This window comes from Narcine bancroftii, chromosome 12 (genome assembly GCF_036971445.1).
Source record: "Narcine bancroftii isolate sNarBan1 chromosome 12, sNarBan1.hap1, whole genome shotgun sequence".
Classification (NCBI taxonomy): Eukaryota; Metazoa; Chordata; class Chondrichthyes; order Torpediniformes; family Narcinidae; genus Narcine; species Narcine bancroftii.
Genome location: NC_091480.1, coordinates 30,297,644 through 30,324,614, shown reverse-complemented (window position 1 = coordinate 30,324,614; position 26,971 = coordinate 30,297,644). Strand labels below are relative to the sequence as shown.

Sequence of the window (26,971 nt, the reverse complement as noted above, 5' to 3'; positions counted from 1 at the left end):
TTTCAGGCAGTGAGGAGTACTTCACTACTCCCTGAGGGGGAGAAAAAATTCTTCTTTCTCTACTCCTGCCATCAATTTCTTGATCTATGCCTTTTCATTATTTTAATCCCTCTGCTAATGGAATGGGATACTTCCTATTTATTCCATCTGGGGTCCTCATTGTGTGATATGGCTGGTGTAGCAATTAGCGCAGGGCCTTTACAGCCCCAGCTTGGGACCGAACCTGGGTTAATCCCACGCTGTCTGTAAGGAGTTTGTACGTTCTCCCCATGTCTGCGTGGGTTTCCTCCAAGGACTCCAGTTTCCTCCCACCCTTCAAAAACATACTGGGGTGTAGGATAATGTGGTAAGTTGGGCAGCACGGACTCATGGGGCCAAATTGGTCTGTAACAGTGCTTTATGTCTAAATTTAAACATTTTAAATTTAAATTAAAAAAAATTTTGACTCCAAGTGACTGTTTTCTTGGTCAAGGTTCATACCTTGATGAAGGGCTTAAGCCCAAAATATCAGTAATATATTTTTACTTTTGCTCTATAAAGGACAGTGTTTGAACTAATTTTTTTGTAAACTTAATCATTCTTGCCTTCAAATCCTGGATTGTGTTTTACTTCATCTTCTTGGTTTCCTGTTTCAAAGAAAATTACTTTGGCCTAATCAGTTGTTCTTTTAGCTCACAGTTTCCAGTCCTGGCAATATTCTTGTACATTTTCAATGGGGTTGCACCTTTCCTCTAATGTGACAAGCAAATGTACCAGCAGAAATTACACTTTTCAGTCAAAGCAGCCTTCTCATTTACACCATCAGTTGTCTTTGTTTCACTTGAGACTTGATTCCGTGAATGGTAAATGGATATGTACACATTATTTCTAGCAATTGGGCTCTGACGTCCACTTGTACCTGTGTGTGGAGCTAAAACATTGGAAATTTAGGCTGCTGTTTCAGAATGTCAAGTGAGTACTGCACTGTTGGAGGGCAATGTGATGGAAGCAATGCACTTTATTTTCAGTTCTGGTCATTGCTACCATTTATTGTGTGGTCATAGTGGCTTAAGCTACTATGACTTCTCCTTCAACAGTATGATTTGTATTACTGAAGTCCCAAAACGGCCCACTCTTAAAATGGGACAATAGAATTTAACTTGGGAGGTAGTGTTCTTGATACAACATGATGCTCTTGGTGTTAATGCTCTTGCTATTGATGTTAACAAGTTCTAAGATGGAGTGGAAAAACTTTGATTTGTGTGCTGTCCAGACAAATCAGCCTCTAAATAGTGCAGGTGTTGCAGCTTTGCATCTTTCTTACTGGTAGTGTGTTTCAGAGAACATGTTGAGTCAGATGGTGTCTACAGTCGAACTCTGGCTTCCCTCAGTTTGTGCATGTCATGGTATTGTCAGCAACATGCAGACTGGGTTACTGCTGATGCTTTGTCTTGGCCCCCAGATTCCAGTTGGTTTTCTGAACTAATTAAGATTTTCCTTTCTAAATATACAGCAATAACTTGCAGGGATCACCAAAAGTGAATCGTGTCAATGGAACACACAAAGTTCAGAACAAGGAGGAAAGCAACTCATTGGGAGCTACTGACGGTATGTTCCATCGTGCTCTACATCTTTGGGTGATGCCGGTTTGAAGCAATTCATCACAAAGTTTTCGAATGGATGAAAAGAATTCGAAAATAAAAACTGGAGCAAAAACTAAAGTATTTTATTTAAAGAAAAACAATGTGTCAAATGAAGTCAGCTAAATTTCACCCAGAAGTCTTGCAGAATAGAAAATGAGTAGGAAGGAAACAAACGCTTGCTCATTCACCTTATGAGCTGTGCTTCTCTCTGGTTAATGAGAAAACAAAAGAAATTAAGATTTGGAACCGGTGTTGAGAGTAATCCTAAGGCTTGTAGTCAGAGTTGCAAGGAAAGCCTTTAGAGACTTGAATTTTTAAACTTGGAGAAGAACTTGACTAGTAGTCATGGATACTTAATTACTTCAGTTTAGTGGATACTTAATTTCCATTCAGGCAAAGTCCGACCGCAGATACGTCCGTGGCCCTGTAGCGAGGTCACTGTGGCTACAGCTAGGTTTTAGCCCTAAGCTTGTATCCACAAGAGAAGAAAGACACACACACACCAAGTAGAGTGTATTCAACACGGAGTTTATTCAGTGGCAGCTCTGATAGTCAGCTTGGCCGCATCACCACTGGGATGTGGCTTGAGTGGGCCGGATGTCTGGGTCCCCTGTGATCCACCGGCAATTTCACCGCTCTGCTGGCGGCCTATGGAAATAGGCATTTCAGCCCGCACAATGCTTTGCAGGTCACCACGTTCGATGGCCGTTTCCTGTGTCGGCCTAAGGTGCGGGCTGCTACAGTCCCATAATTATTCAGTTAATACGAGCAACTTCACAGCAATTTAGAAAAAGCAATCACTAGCTATAGGAAATTGTATACTGTATATCCAAATTGATCCGACTGCCCCACTATCTCACTCTCCCAACTAATCCCACTGCTCCACACTCTTCCCACAGCCCTGTGTCATTCCCCACACTGATCCTACTCTCCCACCCTCTCCCCACAGCCCTGCATCAGTCCCAACTAATCCCACTGCCCCGCGCTCACCCCACCGCCCTATGTCAGTCCCCACCGCCCTATGTCAGTCCCCACCGCCCTATGTCAGTCCCCACCGCCCTATGTCAGTCCCCACCGCCCTATGTCAGTCCCCACCGCCCTATGTCAGTCCCCACCGCCCTATGTCAGTCCCCACCGCCCTATGTCAGACCCCACCGCCCTATGTCAGTCCCCACAGCCCTATGTCAGTCCCCACAGCCCTATGTCAGTCCCACACTCTCACTGCCCTGCTTTCTCTCCACAGCCCCATGTCGGTCCCCACTTTGATTCCACTGCTCTGCCCTCTGCCTACAGCCCCATGTTGGCCCCCACACTGATCCCTACTTACAAATAAAAAGTTGACAGGTACATTACAGTATCCCATGTAGCTTTGCTAAGTAAATAATATGGTGCTCGCACAACGCCCACATCGCATAACGCCCAATTTCACAGAACGTATCATGAATGTTAAGCGGCACATACCTGTATAACATGATCAATCCTAATCAACAAGCAGGCTTGGGGAAATAAAGCCTTCCCATTTATTATCTGGGCTCATAATTGTCTATACTAAGTTTCCTTTCCTTCTTGGCGCTAAAGAAAGCTGACTAAGCTTATATTGCCTTTGTTTGGAGCTGCAATCTTTTCGTCCTGACATTATAGGAGAGATACACATGCACTAAAATAATGTAACCAGAATTGTGCAATGCTCAGTGTAATCACTGTTGGCTACAGTTCTAATATGACTTCTCTCATGAATTCTGTCTCAGCTGATAAAGGAAAGCATCCCATGTGCCTTACCACCAAGCTATCCCACCTTTTATGGATCTCGTTATGTACATTCCAAGGTCCATCTGTTTATTCACACCACTTGGTTTCTTCCTTTTTATTATGTATTCATGTGGCTTGTCATACTACTCCAAACACATTCTCACTATCCGGAATTAGTTTCATTTGCCATTTCTGCCCAAATGAATAATCCATCTGTACCTTCCTACAATCAAAATTTTTCCTCCCCTCTCAGCCGTGTGTCCAAACCTCACTCTCCAGAAGTTATATTACAATAAGTAATGCACTGACCACTGAGCTCTGTTGAAACTCATGGCCTTCCACTGGCAACAACACTTGTTCACCATTAGCCTTTTGATTCCTGCCACTAAGTTAGTTTTGGAACTAATTTCCCACTCACTTCGAGTCCAAGGAATTTGCTTGTTGACCAGTCTGCCATCCAACTGATCTGAATTACAGCTTCACACATGTACAAAGTGAGTTTGAAAATTAGAATTCCTTGGGCAGAGAACTGTGACATTGAGAAAATTCAACAGTTATTGTAATGAGGACAGGATGATGTTTAACTGCTTGGTTGTACTGAGTTGCATAGAGATGGAATGCAGTGAGTAATGTGGCAGGGAACAGTTTGGCACTAACTGTTGGTCCAAGAGAAGACCAGAGTGATTAATCCATTTGGAATACTGATAAACAGCAGTCTGTTTTTGCTGTTAAACCATCACTAATGTAGATCCAAAGTTGACTACTTATCTTGTGAACAGGGGTGATGGATTTCCCACTGGCATTGACTCCAACTCCACTTGACTCCCCCATCAGTAGCACAGATGTCACTCTGGATGCAAGCGGTGACATGACGGTGGAGGATGTGAAGGATTATTTACCGTGAGTACATTCTGCAATGTCGGTAGGTAGGGGAGAGTGACTGCTTGGTCAGAGGGGCTTCGGAGTTCCAGTCTACGTTTCACCAAGTTTTCTATCCTTTTAAAATTTGGAGGGAGTGGGGTGGGGGGGGGGGGTGTCACCATTTCAATGTATGGGGTATGTTCCCTGCTCTGTACAGTTTCTGTTTTCCATGAGGTACGAAGAAAAATCAAGATGCTATGCTTTCCAAGAGCTTTGTTGTACACTTGCATTTGAGAACTTTAGGTGTTTGTGTAGGTGTTTGGGATCAAGGATCCCAATGTCTTCCACATTACACAGTGAAATGGTCTGATTGTGGTATCAACAAAATTCTCTTCATGGACGTTTTGGACACTGATGAATATATTATGGGAGCTACTCCACAGTCTAGGTGAATGACATCTTGATGCAATCACGTTTTGACAGCAAGAAATGATTCTCAATGTCCAAGACTTGTCGCAACAATAGGCATATCCTACATCATCAAAAGGTCAGACCCATTAGAATTGTCAGTAGTATTGTCAAGATACAGAGGCCTAAGAGTTTTCCAGATCTACTTCAAACTCCATTGAGCCTCTTATCAAGTCAAATGCAGGAAATGTTGTCCCTTGATTGTCTCTTACTGTCCTCCTTCAACTGATGAACTGGTGGTATTTCAATTTAGAAGCAGCACCTAGCATTAAGGAAGAGCTCAGATTGCTCTGTGTGGGGTCTTCCATACACATCAGCAAGTCTTGATTAAAAACTTGATTGGCTGAAGGACATGGCTGCAAGATTATATCAGTGGCAGGTGGTGGACAGGCCAATGAGAGAAAGAGAGAGAAAAAAAACCCATTGAAGGCTGTTTAAAATGTATCTATCCATAACTGTTTGTCTGAACTATAGTTCCCATTTTTGTCTATCGTAATCCTTTTAAATGGTGGATTAATGTCTGTTACCTTCCAATCTGTGAGATAGTGAAAACTGGCAGAATTTTGAGTCCTGGGGTTTTTAGACCTGTTGATTTTTTTCGTACCTTATACTAATTTCTTTCAGATGTCCTCAGAGGGGATTAAAGGCTAATTGATGGAGTCTGTTATCAGTCCAAATGTCTTGGGCTTTATTTTCTCTATTGTCCACTGAGTTGGTTTCTATTGGCTTTCTGATTAGCGCACAGGAATTGTTAAATGATGCCATATTGAAAGAATAAGTTTTTTTTAAAAAAACCTAGGCCAGCAATTCACAGTGGTAGCCACAATCCTTTGGGTCAAATGGTTAAATCTAGAGCCCATCTGGTCTTTCTCGGTTATAAAGGTGCCAGGTCAATTGCTGATAAGTTTGTCACAGAATACCTAGTACAGTGAGAAGGTTTTATTTGTGAATAGACCAACTGGTTCTCTAACAAAGCACACAATTGTGTAAAGAGCGCAATTGCAGAGTGTCGGATTAGAATGAAAAGAGAGATCATTTAGCACCAAACAAGGGCAGCATTACAGCATCGTTGTGGGGTTCACTCGAGAGTCTGATGGTCGCAGGGAAGAAACTATATTTGAGCCTGTTGATGCATGCTTTCACACTTCCTCATTCTCCCCAATGGGAAGAGAGTGTGTGGGGCGTGATGGGTCATTCAGTATGTTGTCTGTCCTACTTGAGCAGCAGAAAATGTAGATGGAGTCTTATTTGAGGGGAGGGATGTTCTTGGCTGCATTCACTACTTTTTGCAGTTTCTGATCTTGAGGAGAACAGCTTCCATACCATACCGTGGTGTATCCAACAAGTACACTTTCAGTGGTGCATCAGAAGGGGTTGTTGAGGGTCAAAGGGTAGTGACTTACAAAGTAGAGGCATGGATAATAATAATAAATCAAAAACAACTACATATGCTGGAAATGTAAAATAGAAATTGCTAGGAATACTTAGCAGGATAACCAGGCTCCCATTTCATTTAGTGTGACTATCACTAAGGGTTAATACAGACTGCAACCATCCACTGTTGTGGAGAGACTGGATGGCACCATCAATTACAAGCTACAAACAAAGTTGATTTACTGGAGGAAAAGAAAGAACAATGGTTGCTTATCCAGGAAAGCAGGTGGTCAGAGAAACATGTGAATGGGACACTTAAGGAAACAGGATTTTTCATTATTGACCACCAACCATTTGATGAACATGGAAGTGGAGTGACTCTGTGTGAAATGGACAATTTGGCTGATTCTCCCTGCCAGAGGAATTATTGAACCACTGTGACCAAAGGAAAGGTCACTTTGCTTGACCCGTATCTGGGTAAAGGAAGGAGAATTGCTGCATTGAATCATGGCCAAGGTCATGGTCATTTAGACTAAGCTATGCCTGGGTTTTGGAGGTATCATGGAAGTTACTTGTTTCATTTCCCCTCCACAAGGAAAAGGGAAGCTCTGACATCCCTGTGTCCGAAAGTATATTTCTCAACAAAAATTCGTGAGTTTTTATGCAGTCAAGTCACTCAGTCTCTCCCATCTCCTTTGTCCGAAAGGATATTTCTCAACAAGGATTCATGAGTTTTTAGCAGTCAATTCACTCAGTCTCTCCCATCTCCTTTGTGATGACTTCTGCGCATCATTTAAAAGTCTGAATGTCATCACAGGATCAGTAAGACTGAACTTTGGGAATGACTTCCCTGAAATGTGCCTAAGCTGTAATGGTATGGGACGGATGGACTCGTACACGTAAGCACGTATATATACTCTCTCTCACACACACACACACACACACACAGAGTTATATTGTTAGTAATAATCTTATCCTTTATAAATCAAAGTATTGAGTATAGGAGTTGGGATGTTATGTTGAAATTAAGACATTAGTGAGGCCAAATTTGGAATATTGTGTGCAGTTCTGGTCATCTAACTATAGAAAGGATATCAATAAAATTAAGGGTGCAGAGAAGATTTTCCAGGACGTTGCCAGATCTTCAAGAGTTGTAGGGAAAGATTAAACAGCTTTGGACTATTCCTTGGAGCAAAGAAGAATGAGGAGAGATTTGAGAGGTTTACAAGATTTTGAGAGGTATAGAGAGTGGATGCGAGTAGGCTTTTTCCACTTAGATTGTGGAGATAATACAAGAGTCAAAAGTTTTAAGCTGAAGGGGGAAAGGTTTGGGGTAGCATTAGGGGAAAGTTCTTCATTCAGAGTGGTGGGAGCGTGGAATGAGCTGCCATCTGATGTAGTGAATGCGGGCTCGATCGTGTATTTTAAGAAATGGATGGGAGAGGCCTGGAGTGTTATTGAATGGGAACAGGTTAGTGGGACTACGGAGATCAAATTACCTGTTTTCTGTGCTATAGCATTCTATGGTTATATATTGTTTTAAAAGAAAAACAATAACAATCTCAATTAATTTTTGTTTCTGCTGGTCTGAGAAGAAACAAGAGGAGCAGAGCTGATGTTTTGAGTCAATGACCTGCCAGCAGTACTGGCTGTTGAAGGGTCTTTAATCTGAAGCAGCTACTGTTTCTGTTTCTACAAATACTGTTGGACCTGCTGAGTGTTTCTAGTATTGAGCAGATTTAATCGAGGTCTACAAGATCATGAGGCATAGATAGCGTGGACAGCCAGCGCCTTTTCCTGGGCAACAGTAGCAAATACCAGAGGGCATCTGTTTAAGGTGAGGGGTGATGTCACGGGCAAGTTATTTTTACACAGAAAGCAGTACATATCTGCAATGCATTACCAGGGGTGGTGATGGAAACTGGTATATCGAGATGTTTAAAAGATTCTTTGACAGGCACATGGATGCAAAAAAAAAGAGGATTATGCATGTGAGATAGGGAAGGTTTAAATTGTAGAGCAGATTTAAAAATATAGGTCAACACAACATTATGGGCTGAATGGCCTGTGCTGTAATGCTCTATTGGTTTTTAATGCCAAGAGCTTGCTATCTGCAAGCTGATGCCATGTTGTTTATATTTCTATTGTGAGTTATTTTGCTGGCGGTAAAATGATGAGTATGTGAAGGGTATTTCAAATTACCAGTTCCCTTTCCTCACGTCAACTATTCGAGCTCTCTAGTGCAAGGAGCCACTGAGATCATCAGATCTGGCTCTTTTTTAAAATCGTATATCCAAGCTTTCTTCCCTAATCTTCCCTGTTTTATTTGAGCTCATCTTTCCAACCATTCTGTTGAACCCTTGATCCTTTCTAAGATCACTGTTTCCTGGCTTCCACAATAGCTGTGATTACTTCCCCCTCAGAAATGTAAACTTACATCCCTTTCACAGGAGCAAAAAGAGTGATATCCCTCTATACTTGTGAACTGCTGTTCCCATAAAATCTGCAGTCTCAGATATACCCATCCTTTCTGGAGCTCATTTTAATCCCTCTTAGGTTTCTGCCACAGTTCTGGCATTGAATTGCCCTCTGGATATCATTTCAGATGCTGATTTTTGCAAATACAGGTGTGCCCCGCTTAACAACCGATTTTGCAACATCCGACCACCTATACATCCATCGTCCATGGTCCGGTAGAGTATAATGGAGTTCAGTCAGAAATCCCGATCGAGGAACACGAGAACAGGACGCAACCAGAAGTGAAGATAAGGCAAGGAAAAGGAAACTGCAGAAGGAGAACAAGTTAAGGGGATCACTGTATTCTTTGCAGACCTTAACAGCTTGCTGAAGAGATGGACCCAAACACTGAATACTTTTCACTGATAGAGAGGAGTGTTCATGCAGTGTTTGCTGTATATAAAGGAATTTATGAATTAAAGAAAAGGCAAACAACACTGGAGATATTCCTGAAGAAACCAACACCTCTCCAAGAAGAGCTTCAGCCAGGACCTTCAGGCATTACAGTGACAGTTCATCAGTGGAGGTTATTCTACCCGAAATTCTTCCAGTGGAAGACTACGAGGAAGTTGAGAGCAGTGACGTGGGTGATGCTGATCCTCTTTGTTAAATTGTGTGTGATATACGCTAAGAAAGTTCTTGCATAAAAATTTTAAAAGTGAACAAAAATTAAACCCTAATCCTAAGTTCAACATCCCATATAGTTTTGCTAATGTACAGCAATATGGTGTTGGTACAACATCCACATCACATAATGCCCATTTTCACAGAACACATTAAACGGCGAATATCTTCAATTATCATCACATTTGCTGCTTAGCTGTCGTGAATTATTTCCCTGTAAACTGAACCATTTGATTCACAATCCCTGCATGTTTCGTCTTGAGATGACCTTGAATGTCGAATGTATTTTTCGTTTCTGCCCCATTACCTAATTCTGTTATTGCCTTAAGGTATCTGTTGCTAAAACTATTGTCCCTGCTTTTTTTTAACCTGTAAGTTTGAGTATTCCATTCTACTTCTGTGATATTTTCGAAATTCTGCCCAAGAATTGCCTCACTAGGTTCTGTTAATTTATCCCCATGGGCCTCCAGTTGTACATCATTTCAATAACTCTCATCTGTGTTCTTGTCCCTGTCTCTTATTCTTCTCTCCCAACCCACAAATCCTGAAAGACCTTTGACTGATGGTTGTCTTCAGATTCGAAGCTTTCAAATTCCTTCCTAAACCAATTTGGCACCTTCAAGAATACTTAAAGCTATGCTTTTGTTGACTTTGGTAATCTGTTTATGACTCAGTATCAGATTAAGCATATGAAATGTCCCATTGCACTTCACATGAGCTATTATCAGGGAAAAAAGAATGATGTAATGTTGAGTTTAAGTAAGTAGGGGATAAGTGGCAACATATTTATTGAAAAAATGTAAAAGTTATTCTGAATGTTTCTCACTTGGATTTTTTGTTTTGTTTTCAGGGAATGTTAGTGAAGGGCGGTGGAGTTTCCAGAAACCTTGCATTGTGACTGGTTGTGCAGAAAAGGGAATTTTATCTTCATCAATACCCAAACCTTGCATTGAGGCCATGGATATAGATTTCGCCGTTTATTATAAGACCCTTACCTGAATCCGCACTGCACCAGCCACTTCTGTTCTGCCTTCTCTTCCCGAGTCTCTCAACACTACACAGGTAACTTCACAAGACTGACTTTGTTATGAGAGTCATCTCTGATGTGGCTGATTTTTCAAATTTTGTTTGACACAAGCAAAAACTACAAATTTGGAAACTGTTGATCATCAGTTTGTACTTTCACCCACAAACACTTGCATCTAAGAATTGGCTTTACATGACATCAATCACATTTTGCTTCCAGACTTTGAAAAGAACTTGAATTACAAGGAAGATTTGATGACTCTTCTGTTTTGTAAATGAAATTTCAATGATGTGAAAATAATAGGAACCCTTTGGCAGATTTTCCTGAATATTGTTTACCTTCCTGTAAAGGGTTGAATGATGTCTCTCCGCAGTAGCCCCGAGAGAACACTGAAGTCCTTTATTGGAGAGTTGATTTAGCCTTCTCCGCAACATCAATTTTGAATGGAGGTGTATGAACCAAATCAGTGCAATTTACACTTATGAGCAAGATTAACTAAGCTACATTTTAACCACTTTTTAAAATTGTGTAATTATGTTCCTCGATGTACATTGTAACTTGCTAATGCACTTGCACGTTAAATGGGCTTGAGGTTTTCCTCACCTCCCTGCAGCATACATTCATTCTATGATGCTAATTTTAGATGGTGGTGACCAGTTATAAGCAATTTTTAATAATCCAAATGTACAGTTTTCAATAGCTATATCCCAGCAATATTTGTCTTGGTTTCATCTAAATGTATCAAAGCTTGGGGGGAGGGGTGGGCTTATCTCTTCAACTCTCTCTGATTCATGGTCACAGAGTGGGAATGATGGAGGAGATAATGTGACAACCTTTTCTACGTCTAGGGCATAATGTTTTATTGTTTGTTCCACTCATGGAAGAAATCTCAAGGTTTCAAATTCTTAAATCATACTTACTCATTTTCTGCTATTGGTGATCATGTCCAACAGTGTTACTGGGGTGTGCTTTGGCCAGACCCTTAAATAGAATGGTACTGAACTGGTGTGATTCTGTTTTTAATTTTAGATAGTTGAGCAGAATGGTACAGTTGTTTTTTGTAAATACACCCTCTTTATTGTTGAAGGATTTTTCTTGGTCATTTCTACAGGGCTCTTCACAGGATTGTTCCCTTTCTCATGTAGAAAGTGGTTGGTACTTGTATCCTTATGTCTGTATTTGTCATTATTGGACACTTTGATACTGACACCGCAGACACTGTGAAAATTCCAGTATTTTTTTAAAGATTTTGTGCTGTTTACAATACCATTTTCTAGTAGAATGTGTGCTGTTTAATGAAAACTCGTTACATTATGCTTTTAACAGTAATAAAGCATTTAGTGTTTCCTGAATTTAATTTGATAGCCCTAACTTTTCCTTAAATGTTATGGGGGGGAGGGGAAGGTAAAAATAATGTCAGTTATTACTGCAGAGAAGCAGTTCCTTCACCCTATTTACGACCACTCAGCCCTCTACAGCTTGGTGAGGTACATCAATGAGTAATATTTAAATTGTGGCATCAATTGTCAGCTGTTTCAAAAACTAACCTTCCATCAGCAGGGACAGAATTGTGGATATTTCAATCTTCAACTCCCTTTGTAACTCAAACTCAAGAAAGATGCAAACAACATTTAGCCAAGGGTTGATGAAGGACGGGATGATGTCCCAGTTGTGATAAAGGGTCTCTGACTTGAAATATTACCTGTTTCTCTTTTAATAGATACTACCTGATCTTCTGAATGGTTTTGGCATTTTCTGTTTTATTTTAGATTTCATTTTTTTTAATTTAAGGGGCAAGTAATACTTGTCAATTGAAAAGCCAAATTGTTGTCCAATGTAATCTATAGCTGGGAAGCTATAGAAGCTAATGAATTGGTTATTCTACTGTGAATGGCTCACTGTTTGATTATTCCAATCTCTATAGCACAAATCAGGTGTCGTTGAAATGAGATGAATGCAGGGGACTCCTGACAATTCCATAACCTTTCGACAATCTTACAACCCATTTCTTCAGTTGTAATCCTGTTTGTTCTAATGTTATATGGGAGGTGACCTCTTCTTTGGTGCACCTCTGTCTCGGTGGCCAGTGGAGAGCTCGCCACATAACACGATCTTGGGAAGACGATGGTCCTCCATTCTGGAGGTGTGACCTACCCAGCGCAGTTGGATCTTCACATAGAAAAGGTACAAGGACTGCCTAAAGAAATCTCTTGGTGCCTGCCCCATTGACCCCTGCCAGTGGGCTGATCTCGCCCCAAACCGTGCATCTTGGCGCCTCACAGTTCGGCGGGCAGCAACCTCCTTGGAAGAAGACCGCAGAGCCCACCTCACTGACAAAAGACAAAGGAGGAAAACCCCAACCAACCGTGTCCCGCATCGGACTTGTCAGCCACAAACGAGGCTGCAGCTGACATTACCCCTCCATTAATCTTCGTGCGCGAAGCCAAGCCAAAGAAGATATGGGAGGTGAGTGATTACTGTCTCGACTAATCACTTTTCTACCTTCAGCTAATGATCCATGTACTTTGTTATGCATTTCTTGACAGTTCACTTCATGTACATATTGTTCCGAATAACACTTAGCCAAGAGTGAGAACATTAGTGTTATTCAACCATGAATCATTGGAAACTAACTGTAGGACTTTATTACTCAACCTTCACAAGAATTAAATAAGTTTACATGTCAACAATGTCTAACAAAATTGTTTTAACATTACACCTATTCTCAATGTAAAAGAATCTCAAATACAGTGCATTTCCTTAGGTTTGTAACCATATAAAAACACCATATGTAACACTTGTAGTTATTGTGCTTTGGTTAATATAAATTGCACAAGTTTGAAATCACCTCTGAACTTCTACTAGGCAATTGAAGTTAAATAATGCTTTATAATTTGGCACTAACTTTCCTCCCCACAGTATTATTTAAATTTGCAATTCAGGTTTTAGCTAGCAGGAGTTGTGGAACAGATTTCCATGATTGCTCTGGTTATAAATTTGAATCCAAAGCATTTCAATTGATGTGTTGTCACTCTTTTTGCATAATTATATTTTCTGAAGTGCAGACCTAGGGACAGAAAGGGTCTTGGAGCTGAAAGGAGGAGGAATAATAACCCTGTCATTTGCTGAGCAACATGTTCCATTCACACAGCAAATGTCAGGACTGTGCATTCATGTATAAAGTTTAACTGGGAAATACACTGGTTCTATTCCTGATCCAGCAGCCACTGCTTTCTTCACCCTAAATCTGACCCAAAGACCACAACTATGTTACTATCTCAGGTACAACAGCAGGCTTATTTTCGGTGCAGTAAGTAGGCAGCTGAATGGAAAATAATTCGCTTTTAAGCAGAGCAAATTTTGCTCTTAAAAAGCTACTTTATAAACTGATCATCGAGTGGTAACCCTCATCCCATTTCTGCATCAAGGGTAAAAGAAAAATAGTTTACCCTACAGGGAGTGGTAAGAGCTTAAGCGGGTGGTTTTTTGAAAATACCCCAAGCATGAAAGCAGCAGGTAAAGTTATGGGGTTCATTTCCTTTTCGGACCAGCCGTAGTTTGCGTGGATGTTCGCTGTCCTTGGCTCTCATGTGTTGGATATAAACCTATGAAAAGAGAAACTGCTTCAGTACAAATTATTTTTACTGAACAATAAAATACAGAATCTGACCCTAACCACCAGAACAAAGTTATTCAGAATCACTTTGCTTAGATCTTAACAGAATAATTATTGAGCAATTAATTTTAATTATAATTTTTTTTAGCATTAAACACCTATCAAGCCCATATAAGAACAACAGAAATGTAGACTGATTGGAAGTCACAGAATGAAAATAAGTTCAAGATTCAATGGGGTCGTGGAGCAAGTTGCCACCTTGGACAACAGATACCATTTTGTGGTAGGTATTTTTCTCAAAAGGGCCAGTTTCAATCAACCCCAATGAAACAAGAATAACTATTTTCACATTTGAAAGGTGAGTTTTTAAAAAAAAAACACTATTTCCATTTTTCCCCCCAGTGGTACACTGGAATTGATAAGAGGATCTTTATCACTCTTGATAAATTTAACAGTTACCTGGCAAGCCTTGAGGCTGAGTTTGATCTCCACTTGACTGGTCTGTGTTCCTACCCACATGTAGACCTAAAAATAAATTTAAAACTCTGCATTTTACTGTTCTGATTAGTCAATAATTTAGGGCAAGTACCCACACAGTGCTATTCAATCCTTCGAAAAGCCATTATAACTATCTCTGTTCAAACTTCACTACTCCATAAATCACTATAATGCAAGGTTACAAGGTTATATTACCACTTATTTACAAAGACTTTTCAACCATGCTTACAAAAATGTACTACTGTGATAGATTGCTTATTCTTCGCTGCTATGGGCAACATTTACCATAGAGCAATACAGCACAGAAACAGGCCCTTCTAGTCCATGCTGAACTATTATTCTGTCTAGTCCCATTGCCCTGCACCTGTCCAAATTCTAAAAAATTAAGCTTGCATTCAACTGTCAGCTCGTTCCACATTCCCACGACTCTGTGTGAAGAAGTTTCCCCTAATGTTCCCTGTCAACCTTTCCCATGTCCTCTGGTTTGTATCTCACCTACCCTTAATGGAAAAAGCCAATCTACATTTACTCTATCTATCCCCCTCATTCTTCTACACCCCAGGGAATAAAGTCCTAACCTGTTTAACTCAGCGATTGCAGTCTGGGAAACATCACACCCTAAAGGAGACTACAAATTCAGTTCACCATTGTTTAAGCTGGTTGCTACTTGTCCATTTTTTTCAGTCAGTACCAACCTCTTTTCCATTGTCAAGTAACATGATGTCATCATCTGCAAGGTCATCCTGACAGAAATCAGAACACTTTTCTGACACAGAAAAATAACCCTTCTCGTTGGAGCACCTTAAAGAAAGGATAACAGTATAAATCTCACGTTCTCCAGCAGTTTCCCCAGAATTCAAGGAACATCAGAATAGTCCCATTCTGCCCTTTTTTTTTCCTCCTTGAATCTATCAAATTCTCTTGCAAGTAACTAATGCCTTTGGACAAAGTACCCTTTCAGGCACTGAACTCCAGATCATGACCACAAATGAAAAGTAAACTGATTTACTCATAAATACAGTCGGGATCCTGACAAGGACTGAAGGTTGAGTATAACAGCACATTCCCTGGGATGGCTCAGAACTGCTGCAGTAAAAATTATAGAAAATATCATCACTCCTTGCATACCTAAAAAGCCTGGAGTGTTTCATATACTCTGCATCTTCACCATACTGCTTTTCTCCACCTATTCCAACCCAGAAGAAATTTTCAGGCTCCTCGCCTTCGTTGATCACCTAATATGAAGCAAAAATTAAACTGAATGAATCGATTTGTACCTGTGGAATTTAACATGCAGACATTGCTAAGGGTACAATTTAACCACCCAGTGCAGCAACAGAATTTGATAATTATGTAGCTGTGTAATGGGCAGTCATCTACATTCACATCCTTGATATCGTCCCACCCTCTCTCCTGGAGCAGATCACAGTTATAAAGTAATTCTGGATTTTCCATCCATTTAATTAGATATATATCAAAGTAGCATGGATTAAAAGGGAGGGATTGTGCAAGAAGAATATTGAAAGTAGATCTGTTTTAGGTATTCAGACCAAGGAGAACAGCATGATGATGGGGTCATTATACACACCAGCCCACAAGAAAAAAATTAAAAGCTATGGGAGAAACTAGTCTTTTAGTTCCAGTATCAATTCATGGCAACTTTAATCAATGTCAGAAAAGAAAGTGATTTTCAAACAAGGATTTGGCAATTGTAATTGATAATTTAAGATCCAGTCACCTGTTTGCTGTACGTCTCATCAAACATATTATTCATGATATCTTCAGCAAGTTTGGCCTCATCTGGATCTGCTGCACGTCCAACCCAGGTATAGACGATACCTTGGTTATCTATACTCTCAAAGGGAACCTGATGAAATGGCAGAGAAAGCAATCAAGTACATAAAAATAAGCATCATTCGCAGTGGGTCTGTAACATGATCAGGAGCAAGTACTCTGACCACTTCCACACATCCTGGAGAAGAATGACAAACATGAGGTCGCTAACCCAGGATTATACATACTCCTGTTGTTTAACCAACATTTTTTTCAAATACATTATTATTCATCAAGCAAGAATCTTGTGCAGGGCCTAGAGCAATAGAGTGAGCTTAATTTAAGGTTACAATATTTAATGGGGTCATAATTTTCAAATATTACCTTAAGGATGTAACAAAACTCTGAGTTCAACATACTGGAATCTGTACTGATCTGGATACACCTAGAAACAGCAAATATTCAAAGTTCAAATTTATTGTCCAAGTACATACATGGCATCGCATACAACCCATTTCTACTTATCAGTAACTAAACTGTAATCACCAAAAAGATATCTACGTTAACAAGCTGACTGTGTGAATACAGAAAAAAAATTCAGTAATAAATGTGACAAGTAAGAGTCCTTAAGAGAGTCTTTGATGGTAAAGGGTAGCAAATGTTCTTGAACTTGGTGGTACTAGTCTTGTGATACCTATACCTCTTTTTAGTTGGCAGCACCGAGAATAGCACATATCCTGGGTGGTGTGGACTCTTGATGCTGCTCTCTGATTTAATTAAATTAAAAAATAAAATGTAAATCTTCCTGGGCATTACCATTAAAGGCAAAAGTGAAGTTGCATCAAATAAACTCTATGGGGAATTCAGAAGAAATATCTCACTGCACGAAGTGGGAGGATGTGGAACTTGTGGCCTGCATTCAGGAAGAAGCTAGATCATCACACAGTGGTATTGGTGGCTTCCTTTTTTTGCTTATATCTTGAAGAATGGCTCAGGCCTGAAATATCAGTGATGCATCTTCACCTCCGATGGATGCTGTAAGACTGGCTGTATTCCTCTAGCAGCCTCTGTCATCTGGACCATATGAAGTGCTGGAGGAGCTCGGTGCTCTTGAGGAAGGGTCCTGACTCCTCCTATCCATGACCGCTGGCTGTCTGACCCACAGGTCCTCTCGTAGTGTTTCTTTCTCTATTATTCTTTTGTCCTTGCTCCACTGTGTGATGGAGTGATGCATGAAAGTCTTCAGATCTGTGATTGAAGCCCAGTGGAGCATAAAACTCCAACATCAAGTTGTTGGGCTGAATAATCCATTCCTAGACTGGAAACATTTTGTAGAAATACACTATGGGCCCCTAGATTGAATTAGCAGATTTCAAGGCATCCATCACAGAATTTCAAATGAGAGAGAGAGAAGCCAGAGGGAAAAAATAGGGAATCAGCCCTCTCAATGCACACCAAACCAGCACTGTCATCTGGTGTCCCTTCCTGGTCTCAAAGCATTATTAAACATCTGGTGAACTTCAAGAACTGGTAACAAGTAAAACTGGTCTCCAATCACAACCATATCCTCGAAAAAAATTATATAGTAATAGATTTGTCACTAAAGCAAACTTGGTGTGCCCATTGGCAAGAAGGGAAGAGGGAAAGGGGACAACAAATGTAAAACGTCTAACCTGGAGCAGAGGGCGCTACCATTCGTGCGCACGTGATAGAGGCTGGGCTGTACCATGTTCTCTGGAGTCTTTCTTTTTCCTTTGTGAATAATGAATTTCCTTTTGAAGTGAGATAGAAACTTCAGGTTTTCCTGCTGCTGGGTCATCCGTACTACCTGATACATATAAAACACAGAATTTCAGCAAACTACTTTGCATCTCAATTCCCATTGCCCTGTCAAATTTGTTTAAACTTGCTCCAATAGTATTAGCAAACTGCACTGCAAGAATATTGGCCACACCTTACTGAGATGCAAGTTATCCAGTTTGCACAGTGACCAGTCCCAATGCTACAGCAATCTAAAGCCCTCCTTTGTGCACCATCATATTAGTCATATATATTCATCTCAACTATATGTCTTTTATTTATACCAGTCTATATTAACGATGGATATCTGAGAGATCCCACTTTCAGTTTTACCTACCTCCCAAAAATGTGTACAGAACTTCTGCCCTTTTGTACCAATGTCATAGGTAGAAGAGCAAACCACAATGTTAGGTACTCAGAGAATTTTTTGGTTTAAAGGAGATACGTAATGACACAGGTCAGGGTAATATCATGAATTTATCCCATCAGTCCAATTGCACCATTCTTTCTCAAGTGCCCTGGAAAATATCGCTCATAATTGCTGAGTAAAGATTTTCCTTCTTAAATCCATCTTACAACTTTGGTCCATAAATTTAAATCTGCATTCCCTGTTCCTTGAACCAAACGCCAACAGGAACAGGTTCCTGTAATATACCCTACTTAAAGCAATCATGATCCTACCCACATCTGTCAATCCTCTCAACATCCTTTGGTTCGAGGACAACCAAAACAAAATGTAATCTAATCCAGCCAAAACACCTCGGGTAGAAGAGATACGTGGAAACTCTAGCTGAATCTTCCAATCAACCTTTCAACTTATGGAGATAGGAGGGTCAAGCAAAACAAAAGTTACATTATCATTTTAAAAACAAGGGTAGACGTGAAACTGGTGATTTATTAACCTGCCCTGCCATTGCAGTGACCAATTCCTACATTAGCACTTTGTTAAAGTAGCACTCCATTCAAATTCACTCCATGATCACTGTCTTTTTTCACTGACCAAGGATGGAGAACTGCAATGAGGAATCTGCACTATTTTTTAAAACTTAGGAATCAAAATGGGAGGCGGTGGGGTGAGAAAATGACTAAATTCAGAGCTGGCATTAGGGAAAATTGTTGATGATGGCAGTAGGACATCGCTGCAGAAATGACAGGGTTGTTATGGGAAACTTAGATGGAGAAGGATTCCTGACACAGTATGTGGACCAGCTGACTAGAGGAGAAACCATACTGGATCTAGTACTGGGTAATGAACCTGGTCAGGTGGCCGACCTCTTGGTGGGGAGCATTTTGGTGAGAGTGACCACAACTCCAAGCTTTAGCATAGTTATGGACAAGGATAAAAGCAGACTAAGTGTTTAATTGGGGAAGGGATAACTGATGGGATGAGGCAGGAAATGGGAGAGTACATTGGGAATAGATGTTCACAGGAGAAACCACAGAAGAAATGTGGAGAATGTTTAGGGACCACTTGTGCTGGGTTCAGGCTAGGTTTGTCCCACTGGGACACGAAAATATAGAAAAAGGGAACTGTGGTTGACAAAACAGGTGAGGCAGCTGGTCAAGAGGAAAAAGGAACCAGATATTAGATTTAGGAAGCAAAAAAACAGGAAGTGCTCTTGAGAATTAAATGGTAGCCAGGAAGGAACTCAAGAAAGGACAGGAGAGCTCGAAGGGGGAGTGAGAAGGCCTTGGCAAGTAGGGTTAAGGAAAACCCCAAGGTGTTCTTATGAAAATGTGTAGAATAGAAAGATAATGAGTGCAGGTAGGGAAAGTCTTCAATGAATACTTTTCTGCAGTATTCACCAGAGAAAAAGGACCTTGGTCAAGGGTGAGGTCAGAATAGAACAATCTTGTGAGCTGGACCATGTTGAGATTAGGAAAGAGGAAGTGCTGGATCTTCATTAAAATCATTAAGATTGATGTCACCAGGGCTGATCGAGATATACCCCAGTTTGCTGTGAGAAGGGAGTGAAGAGATTGCTCGGGCATTGGCTATGATCTTTGCACCATCCTTGGCCGGAGTACCAGAGAACAGCAAATATGGTCCCCTTGTTTAACATAGGGAGAATTCTGGGAATTACAGACCAGCAAGTTTTACGTTAAGTGGTGTGAAAACTATTAAGAACAGGGTTTATTAACATTTGGATAAGTATAGTCTTTTCGGGAATAGTCAACATGGCTTTGTGAGGGAAAGGTAGCACCTCATATGCCTAACAGTTCTTTGAAGAGGTTACCAAAAAAAATTGATGAAGGTAGGTTGTAGATGTCGCGTGTATAGATTTGGACTCATTCAGAACCTCATGAAACATGGCATCCATAGAACCTTGGCTGTATGGATTCAGAATTGGCTGGCTTGTAGAAAGCAGAGTAGTAAGAGAGGAAGGGAACTATTCCGCCTGGAGGTCAGTGACGAGTGGAGTTCCACAGGAATCTGTTCTGGGACCCTCATTCTTTGTGACATTTTTTTTTTATATAAATGACCTCGATCAGGCCAACCTTTTAATTTATATACACAGCACGGAAACAGGCCATTTCAGCCCACGAGTCCGTGCCACCCAATTAATCTACACCCAATTAATTGGTGCGCATGGGCCAAAATGGTCTGTTACTGTACTGAATGTCACATACACACACAGTTGTTGGTGCCTGGATGGAGGCTAAAACATTAGGAGCATTTAAGAGACTCTTAAGACAGGCACATGGATGAAAGAAAAATAGAGGGTTCCAAATTGACACCATCTTGTTCTTTCACACTCCCTGGTCAACATCTCAGAACACTACCAAAGAGCACTGCGAAGTTTTTTTTACTTTGTGGATAGTTATCGCCATCGTTACAAAGCATCTACCCATGGAGAATAAACGCGACACTTTTAACTTAAACTTGCAGCCCACAAGCCTATGCCCCAAATAACCTTCAACCCCCATCCGTTTTTGGAACGGTGGGAGGAAACCCACGCAGACACAGGGGGACGCACAAACTCCTTCGAGACAGTGTGGGATTTGAACCCCGTTCCCAGTTGCTGGCACTGTAATAGCTTTACTCTAACTGCTCTGCTCACCGTGCCATTCATTGGCACCAACTCTCAAATCCTGCGTGGGAAAAGAACATCTCGTCTAAGAAAGCAAAGGCTAAACGTTTTTATCCTGGAGATGAAACCTGCAAGAAGGAACAAACCTCAACAGTAAACACAAGTGTACCCCCAGACACTGTACATCTTGGGCCAACTGAGACCAAATATGAAATGCCTTTGTCATGCCATGTTTACCTCCAGCTTGCCAGGGAAAAGGCTCTCAAATTTCTTCTGCAGGCTGAAGGTGAAAGTTAGCCATCCCATGTTGGAAGCCTCTCTCCCTTGCCAAAAGTACACCACACATTGAAAGTCTTCCTCCTGCTGCTTTTCTTCGTCGTCTGCACCCTCTTCCATCTTTTCCTTGTCTTTTTCATCATCATCGTACTCGACGGGAACCCAGTATCTGAATCAAATAAATGCCACTGAGAATGTTATTTACTATTTGCAGGGAAAGCAGTGGAGTTCAGTGAGATCACAGCAGCAAAGGATGTGGATTAGAGGAGTTCATCTTGGTGGTAACTGATGCCAAATGATTGAAAACTAATTTGGGAAATAAACTTCAAATGATAAACCCAAATGACATCAGGGACTTCAATGTTTGCCAGCCACACGTTTTCCATATAAACACAAGGATGTGATTAAAACATGAACTGCTGACCTGCAAAGAAAAACATAACAGTCCTGAGTGTAAAAATGGCCAAAGTCTTCTTCAGGGAGGCGTGCAAATTTCTTTCCTTCCAGAACAAAGCCTTCCATTCCATCCAGGTCCTCATTCCACTCCTCCATCAGCTGCTCAGCCTGAAAGTTCAAACCAAAACTTACAAGCTGGCCAATTAAACAGAGTTCATTCACAAGAAAACATGGCTTTGAGGGCTAACACAGAGCACAATTTAATTAATTAGCAACTTTTCAAAAGCCGAATACTTCCAAATGTTTATGGCCTGTACCAACAACTACTGTTGTACAGAACAAACCATGGGGATTGGATTCTCAGGTCATTCACTCATTCAAACCAAATTTGGCAATGAATTTGTTCAAATCCAACTTAAAACTACTTTCATTATATATCCTTTAATATTCCAATCTAGCCCAACAAGAGCCAAACTCAAACTTTGAACTTTTCAAGTGACAATCATCGTTCCTTCCACTCCAACCTTCCCATTCACACAGTTACAGGACAGTTTTCCAGATTTCCACTATATTTACAGTGTTATATTCCTAAAACAAGTCTCACTATTAAGATTATGTTCTGGACTTCTACCACAGTTGACAATTTCTCCATCTGCCCTATCAACTGCATCTCAGTAAAAACATATTTTAATATTTCAGATTAAAGAAAATAAAGATAGGGTCCATGAAAACAGGGTAAGTATCAATAGTCAGTGATAGATCTTATGTGGTCCCTTCAAATAATTATCTGCTGATCACGTAGGGATCCACTACCCTGCCAGTTACTGTACTGTCTGATTCTCTTCAGTATCTGAAAATCTGACATTAATCTTTAAATATATTTAGCATTCACTTCCCTCCAAGGCAGAATATTCAAAGATTTACAATCTGCTGTTTAAAGAAATTTCACCTCCCCCTAAAGGCCTACCCTTGACCCCCCCACCCCTATTCTAGGTGCTCAGATTTGAAGAGTCTCTACATCAGAAATTCTGAAGATTACAGTCCTTCACATAGAAATGACCAAAATTCCTTTATGACATCTCCTTAGCCAAACCGGTTTCCACATTCATATTCATCAATGCAGATCATTTCTCCTCTATGTGCTACCTCTGAGAGGGACATGGGTGGCTGTCGAGGCAAAAACAAGGCAGTCAGATCTGCTTTAATCTGATCCTTCTTCTCTGCATCCTTCTTCACTTTGCCTGCAAGTCCTTTCTTCAGCACGGTCTCCGCATTTCTTGTATAGTCTACCTTCAGGACATCATCCCAGTTGCGGAATTTAGACTTAAACACCTGAATACAAAGCATGGATCACTCTGGTGAGCAAACAACCATGAACACAACTAAATCAAAAGTAGTTCAGAGATTTTTAATTAAGCACTTCGGACTCTGTAGTCTATCATTACAGGTGCCTCAACACGCACTTTATACACAAAATTAGATGCTGGGGCAGCACAGTTGGCAATCTTTACAGCGCCAGCAATCTCGCACTGTTTGTACATTCTTCCCATGCCTGCATGGGTTATGAGCAATTTTGGGTTCCTCATTTAAGAAAGGATGTGCTGATGTTGGAAAGAGTTCAGAGGAAGTTCACTAGGATAATTCCAGGAATGGAAGGGTTATCATATGAGAAGTGTTTGCCAGCTCTTGGCCTGTACTCATTGGAATTTAAGAAAATGAGGGGTAATCGCAATGAAACATTTTGAATATTGAATGGCATGGATAAAGTAGATGTAAAAAAAAGTCATTTCCCACGGTGGAAGAGTATAGGACAAGAGGGCACAACTTCAGGATTGAAGAGCGTCCGTTAAGAACAGAGATGCGGAGAAATTTCTTCAGCCAGAGGGTAGTAAACCTGTGGAATTTGTTACACCAGGCCGTTGTGGAGGTCAGGTCATTGAGTTGTTTTAAGGTAGACATTGAAAGGTTCTTGATTAGCCAGGGCATTAAAAGTTATAGGGAGAAGTCCAGACAATGGGGCTGAGTGGGAAAATCAATCAGCTCATGATTAAATGGTGGGGCGGACTCGATGAGCTGAACCCCTATTTCAGTGATCATCTGAAAAAGAACAGATTGGTGTTCTGTGCTGTGTTTATGGTCAGAGAGCCACATGTGTGAGAGTTGGAGAGAAAAAAAATGGAAGAACTACAGATGCTGAAAATCTGAAATATAAACATAAAATGTTGCAAGTTCTTACAGGTAGGAAGCATTTAAAGGAAGAGGAACAAAGTTAACATTGTACATTCAAGATCATCTGTGAGGAAGAGGTCAGTTTGCTTATTAACAACAGTATTATTGCAGTTAAAGAAGGAAGTCTGCAGACACTGTGATTGTAGTCCACATAAAAATGCTGGAGAAACTCAGCAAGTCACACAGATTTCTTATGCAGTAAAAGTGAAGATTACATTATCATCATTTCGGGCATGAGCCCTTCATCAACATTTCTCCAGCATTTTCGAGTAAACAGTATTAGTGCTTTTGTTTTACAGTGTACATTGTTCTGTGCAGAGCCTGAAGTGACATTCCAATTTAGAAGATGTTTCTAAAATATGCACCAAAAATCTGGTGTCACTATAAAGAATTTAGAATAGGGAGCAATTCAAAGAAAGGGAAAAATTAATTGCCCAATTCTTAAAATTGCACACCCCCTCTTTATAAACTCAAACGATCCTGTACTGGACCATTTATACCGGGGACCACATCACTCTGAATTCTGGGAACATTACGATTCTGAATACATTAATCAGGCAAATTTATTATTCAGTACATTCCCCTCTCGCACATCTAAAATCACTTTAGTAAATTAAGGTTCATCACATTAACCCTTATACTAGGTCAGTCTTCACTCGGACTTCAAAATAATTTACTCTTTACTACTGCAGCCTTCCTTCCATAACCTACAAATATTAAAACAAGCTCAAAATTTTGAGATGTTGGAGTGACTTCCCATTTCTTGACTCTTTCCTACCTGACATTCCGTTCCCTCCAGATTTCGGATAACAATAGCATGCTTGGGGCGGTGTAACATGCTACACAGCTCCTGTCCCAGCTTCAGAGCCGCAGCTCTGACCAATCGTGGAGACTTGCGCCCGATCCAGATGAAGACATCTGACCAACAATCCAAGATGTAGACAGACTTTGTATCCAAGAGACTCTGAACCTGAAATGAAAGAAGCAAAAATTCAAAGTCTTCGAGGGAAGACAGAAAAACCAAGATTGAAGATCATAATCTAAATATTACAACCCAACCTTTAAGAACTGAATCAAGAAACACTTCAACATCCAGAGGGTATTTAGTATTCTATTGCACGTGCAAATTATTACATTGAAAATTAGGGATTGATAAAGTTTTGAGCTTAATTACAGGGAAATTCATAAGTAGCAAAAGGAACTAGGTCACAGGTCATAGGTCATCTACGACCTTACAAAAAGCCAAATCAGGCTTGTGGGCTCAATCAGCTACGTGTACTCCAATGTTCTTAATTTCTCCAAAAGGCAACATTTTTTAAAAAAATATAAAATTAGTCTGAGTCTCTGAATGGGTTCAAATTCACAAAGTCACACAAACTAGATTTTTTTAAAAAACCATCACTATTTAGAATATATATTTTAAAATTTATGAGAAGAGTGACTATACCAGTCTCGATTCTGGCATCACGTCAATCTTTGGCCTCACTTTATGTTCAACGGAGAGTTTGTAATTAATCTGAGGAAGCTCCAAATATCCAAGGCCTAATCCAACCTAAAGAGGAAAGCAATTAATTTTAAAACTGAGATGGGAGAGACAAGGTTCAAAAAAGTGATTTTTAAAAAATTTACAAAGGACAAGGTAATAGCATCGTAACAATTACATAATAAGCAGAAGGTGACTGTGGTGGAGGGGGGGGGGGAGAGGAGAGGGGGAGCACATTTCAGTAATAATGCTGAGCAAATAGAGACAAAGTAGTGAATGTGGAAAACAAAGTGAAAATTACACTTCCCATCTGCTGCAAAAGGAATTAGACAAGTTTGATCTAGCAGCCATTACATGGATGTGGCTGCAAGGTGGCTTTGCCTGGGAATGGAATATTGCAGGATATGATGTTTTAGAAAACACAGGTGCTTGAAATAAGACAAGGAATACTGGAAATATTCAGCAGACCTGATTTGGATACCAAATTAGTTTGAGTGGAGCTGCAGAATTAATTACAGAAAAATTGTGGGAGTAGTCTACAAGACATCCAACCAAGCTCCAATTTGGAAAGATCATCAATTAATAAGTAATGGGGACATGCCATTGAAGGTATTGCAATAATCTTCAAATAGTCAAATCAGCAAAAGTGGTCTTAAGTTTGCAGAATGCATGTGAGAAGTTTTCTAGTACAGTTCATTATGGATCTTCCCAAAGAACACGTTAGAAAAAGAATTATTTATGAATCCAATGGTAAAGGATCCTGTGAAGAAGTGTGCTAATGGAACCAAAAACTTAGTTTGTCAGTTAAATGCTTGCATCCAAACCTAGATATTTCTATGGACAAAATTACATACTAAAGGAGTTTAAAATAGATTGAAAAGTTAGATGTAAACAAAAGGAACAACAAAGGATAGACAATGGCATTTAAAGTGTAACTGAGATTTTCACACACATACTTTCCAAAGTGAAAAAATACTTTAACATTGAAAGAAAAGGCTTGTTGCAAAAATAGTGTTGTAATGCCAAACAGACTGAATACAGAATGTGCAAGCAGCAAAGAATATGAAAACAGATAACCATAACCATATAACCATTTACGGAGCGGAAACAGGCCATGTTGAGTGAGAGATTCTATAGTTTGTAAAAAAGCAGAAAAGGGAACAAGGACCTCTTAGAAGCCAGGACTAGAATAAAGGGGAATGAATAAATGGCAGAAATTTTAAACAAATTTTGTATTCTTCACCACACTAGCAGGCAAGTGGATCAAGGAGCTGACCCTAACTCTAACCCAATGAGAAACTTTAATAAAAAAAATAGGACCAAAAGTTGCTGAATCTCCTGCACTTGATAGTGTGTACTTCAAGGTTTTAAAAGGAGTGGATATTGGTTGCCATCTTCCAAAATTCTTTAGATCCAGGATAGGTTCCAATGGACTAGAAAACAGCAAGTATAATACAACAGAAAGGAAGCATGGAATTTCCCAAACAATTAGCCAGATTTTAGTGGTTGAGAAATTGCTTAAATTATTTAATAAAGGGATAAGAACACCAAGCATAGCATATCATGGCACTGCACAGTCAATATTGTCCCGCATCGGGCTTGTCAGTCACCAACGAGCCTGCAGCA

The 26,971-nt window shown here is 40.3% G+C and overlaps 2 protein-coding genes across 4 annotated transcripts in view; one reads left to right on the top strand and one right to left on the bottom strand.

The window, feature by feature from the left end:
• The window catches only part of llgl1 (LLGL scribble cell polarity complex component 1), a 111,420-nt gene extending 99,826 nt beyond the window's left edge, over nt 1–11,594 (top strand). For all 3 annotated transcript variants that reach the window (XM_069905269.1, XM_069905268.1, XM_069905270.1), the window contains 3 exons: nt 1,493–1,587; nt 4,151–4,271; nt 10,066–11,594. In XM_069905269.1, the coding sequence (XP_069761370.1) occupies nt 1,493–1,587; nt 4,151–4,271; nt 10,066–10,075 (226 nt within the window). In that variant the 3' untranslated portion in view covers nt 10,076–11,594. The remainder of the gene's footprint in view (nt 1–1,492; nt 1,588–4,150; nt 4,272–10,065) is intronic.
• A 1,267-nt stretch (nt 11,595–12,861) lies between these two features.
• flii (FLII actin remodeling protein) overlaps nt 12,862–26,971 on the bottom strand; it is an 80,152-nt gene continuing 66,042 nt past the window's right edge. The window contains exons 19-30 of the mRNA XM_069905266.1: nt 25,310–25,414; nt 24,641–24,832; nt 22,780–22,965; nt 21,662–21,801; nt 21,199–21,406; nt 17,803–17,957; nt 16,514–16,574; nt 16,095–16,223; nt 15,485–15,591; nt 15,052–15,157; nt 14,318–14,383; nt 12,862–13,847 (exon numbers count right to left, since the gene is read on the bottom strand). Coding sequence (XP_069761367.1) covers nt 13,713–13,847; nt 14,318–14,383; nt 15,052–15,157; nt 15,485–15,591; nt 16,095–16,223; nt 16,514–16,574; nt 17,803–17,957; nt 21,199–21,406; nt 21,662–21,801; nt 22,780–22,965; nt 24,641–24,832; nt 25,310–25,414 — 1,590 coding nt within the window. The 3' untranslated portion in view covers nt 12,862–13,712. The remainder of the gene's footprint in view (nt 13,848–14,317; nt 14,384–15,051; nt 15,158–15,484; nt 15,592–16,094; nt 16,224–16,513; nt 16,575–17,802; nt 17,958–21,198; nt 21,407–21,661; nt 21,802–22,779; nt 22,966–24,640; nt 24,833–25,309; nt 25,415–26,971) is intronic.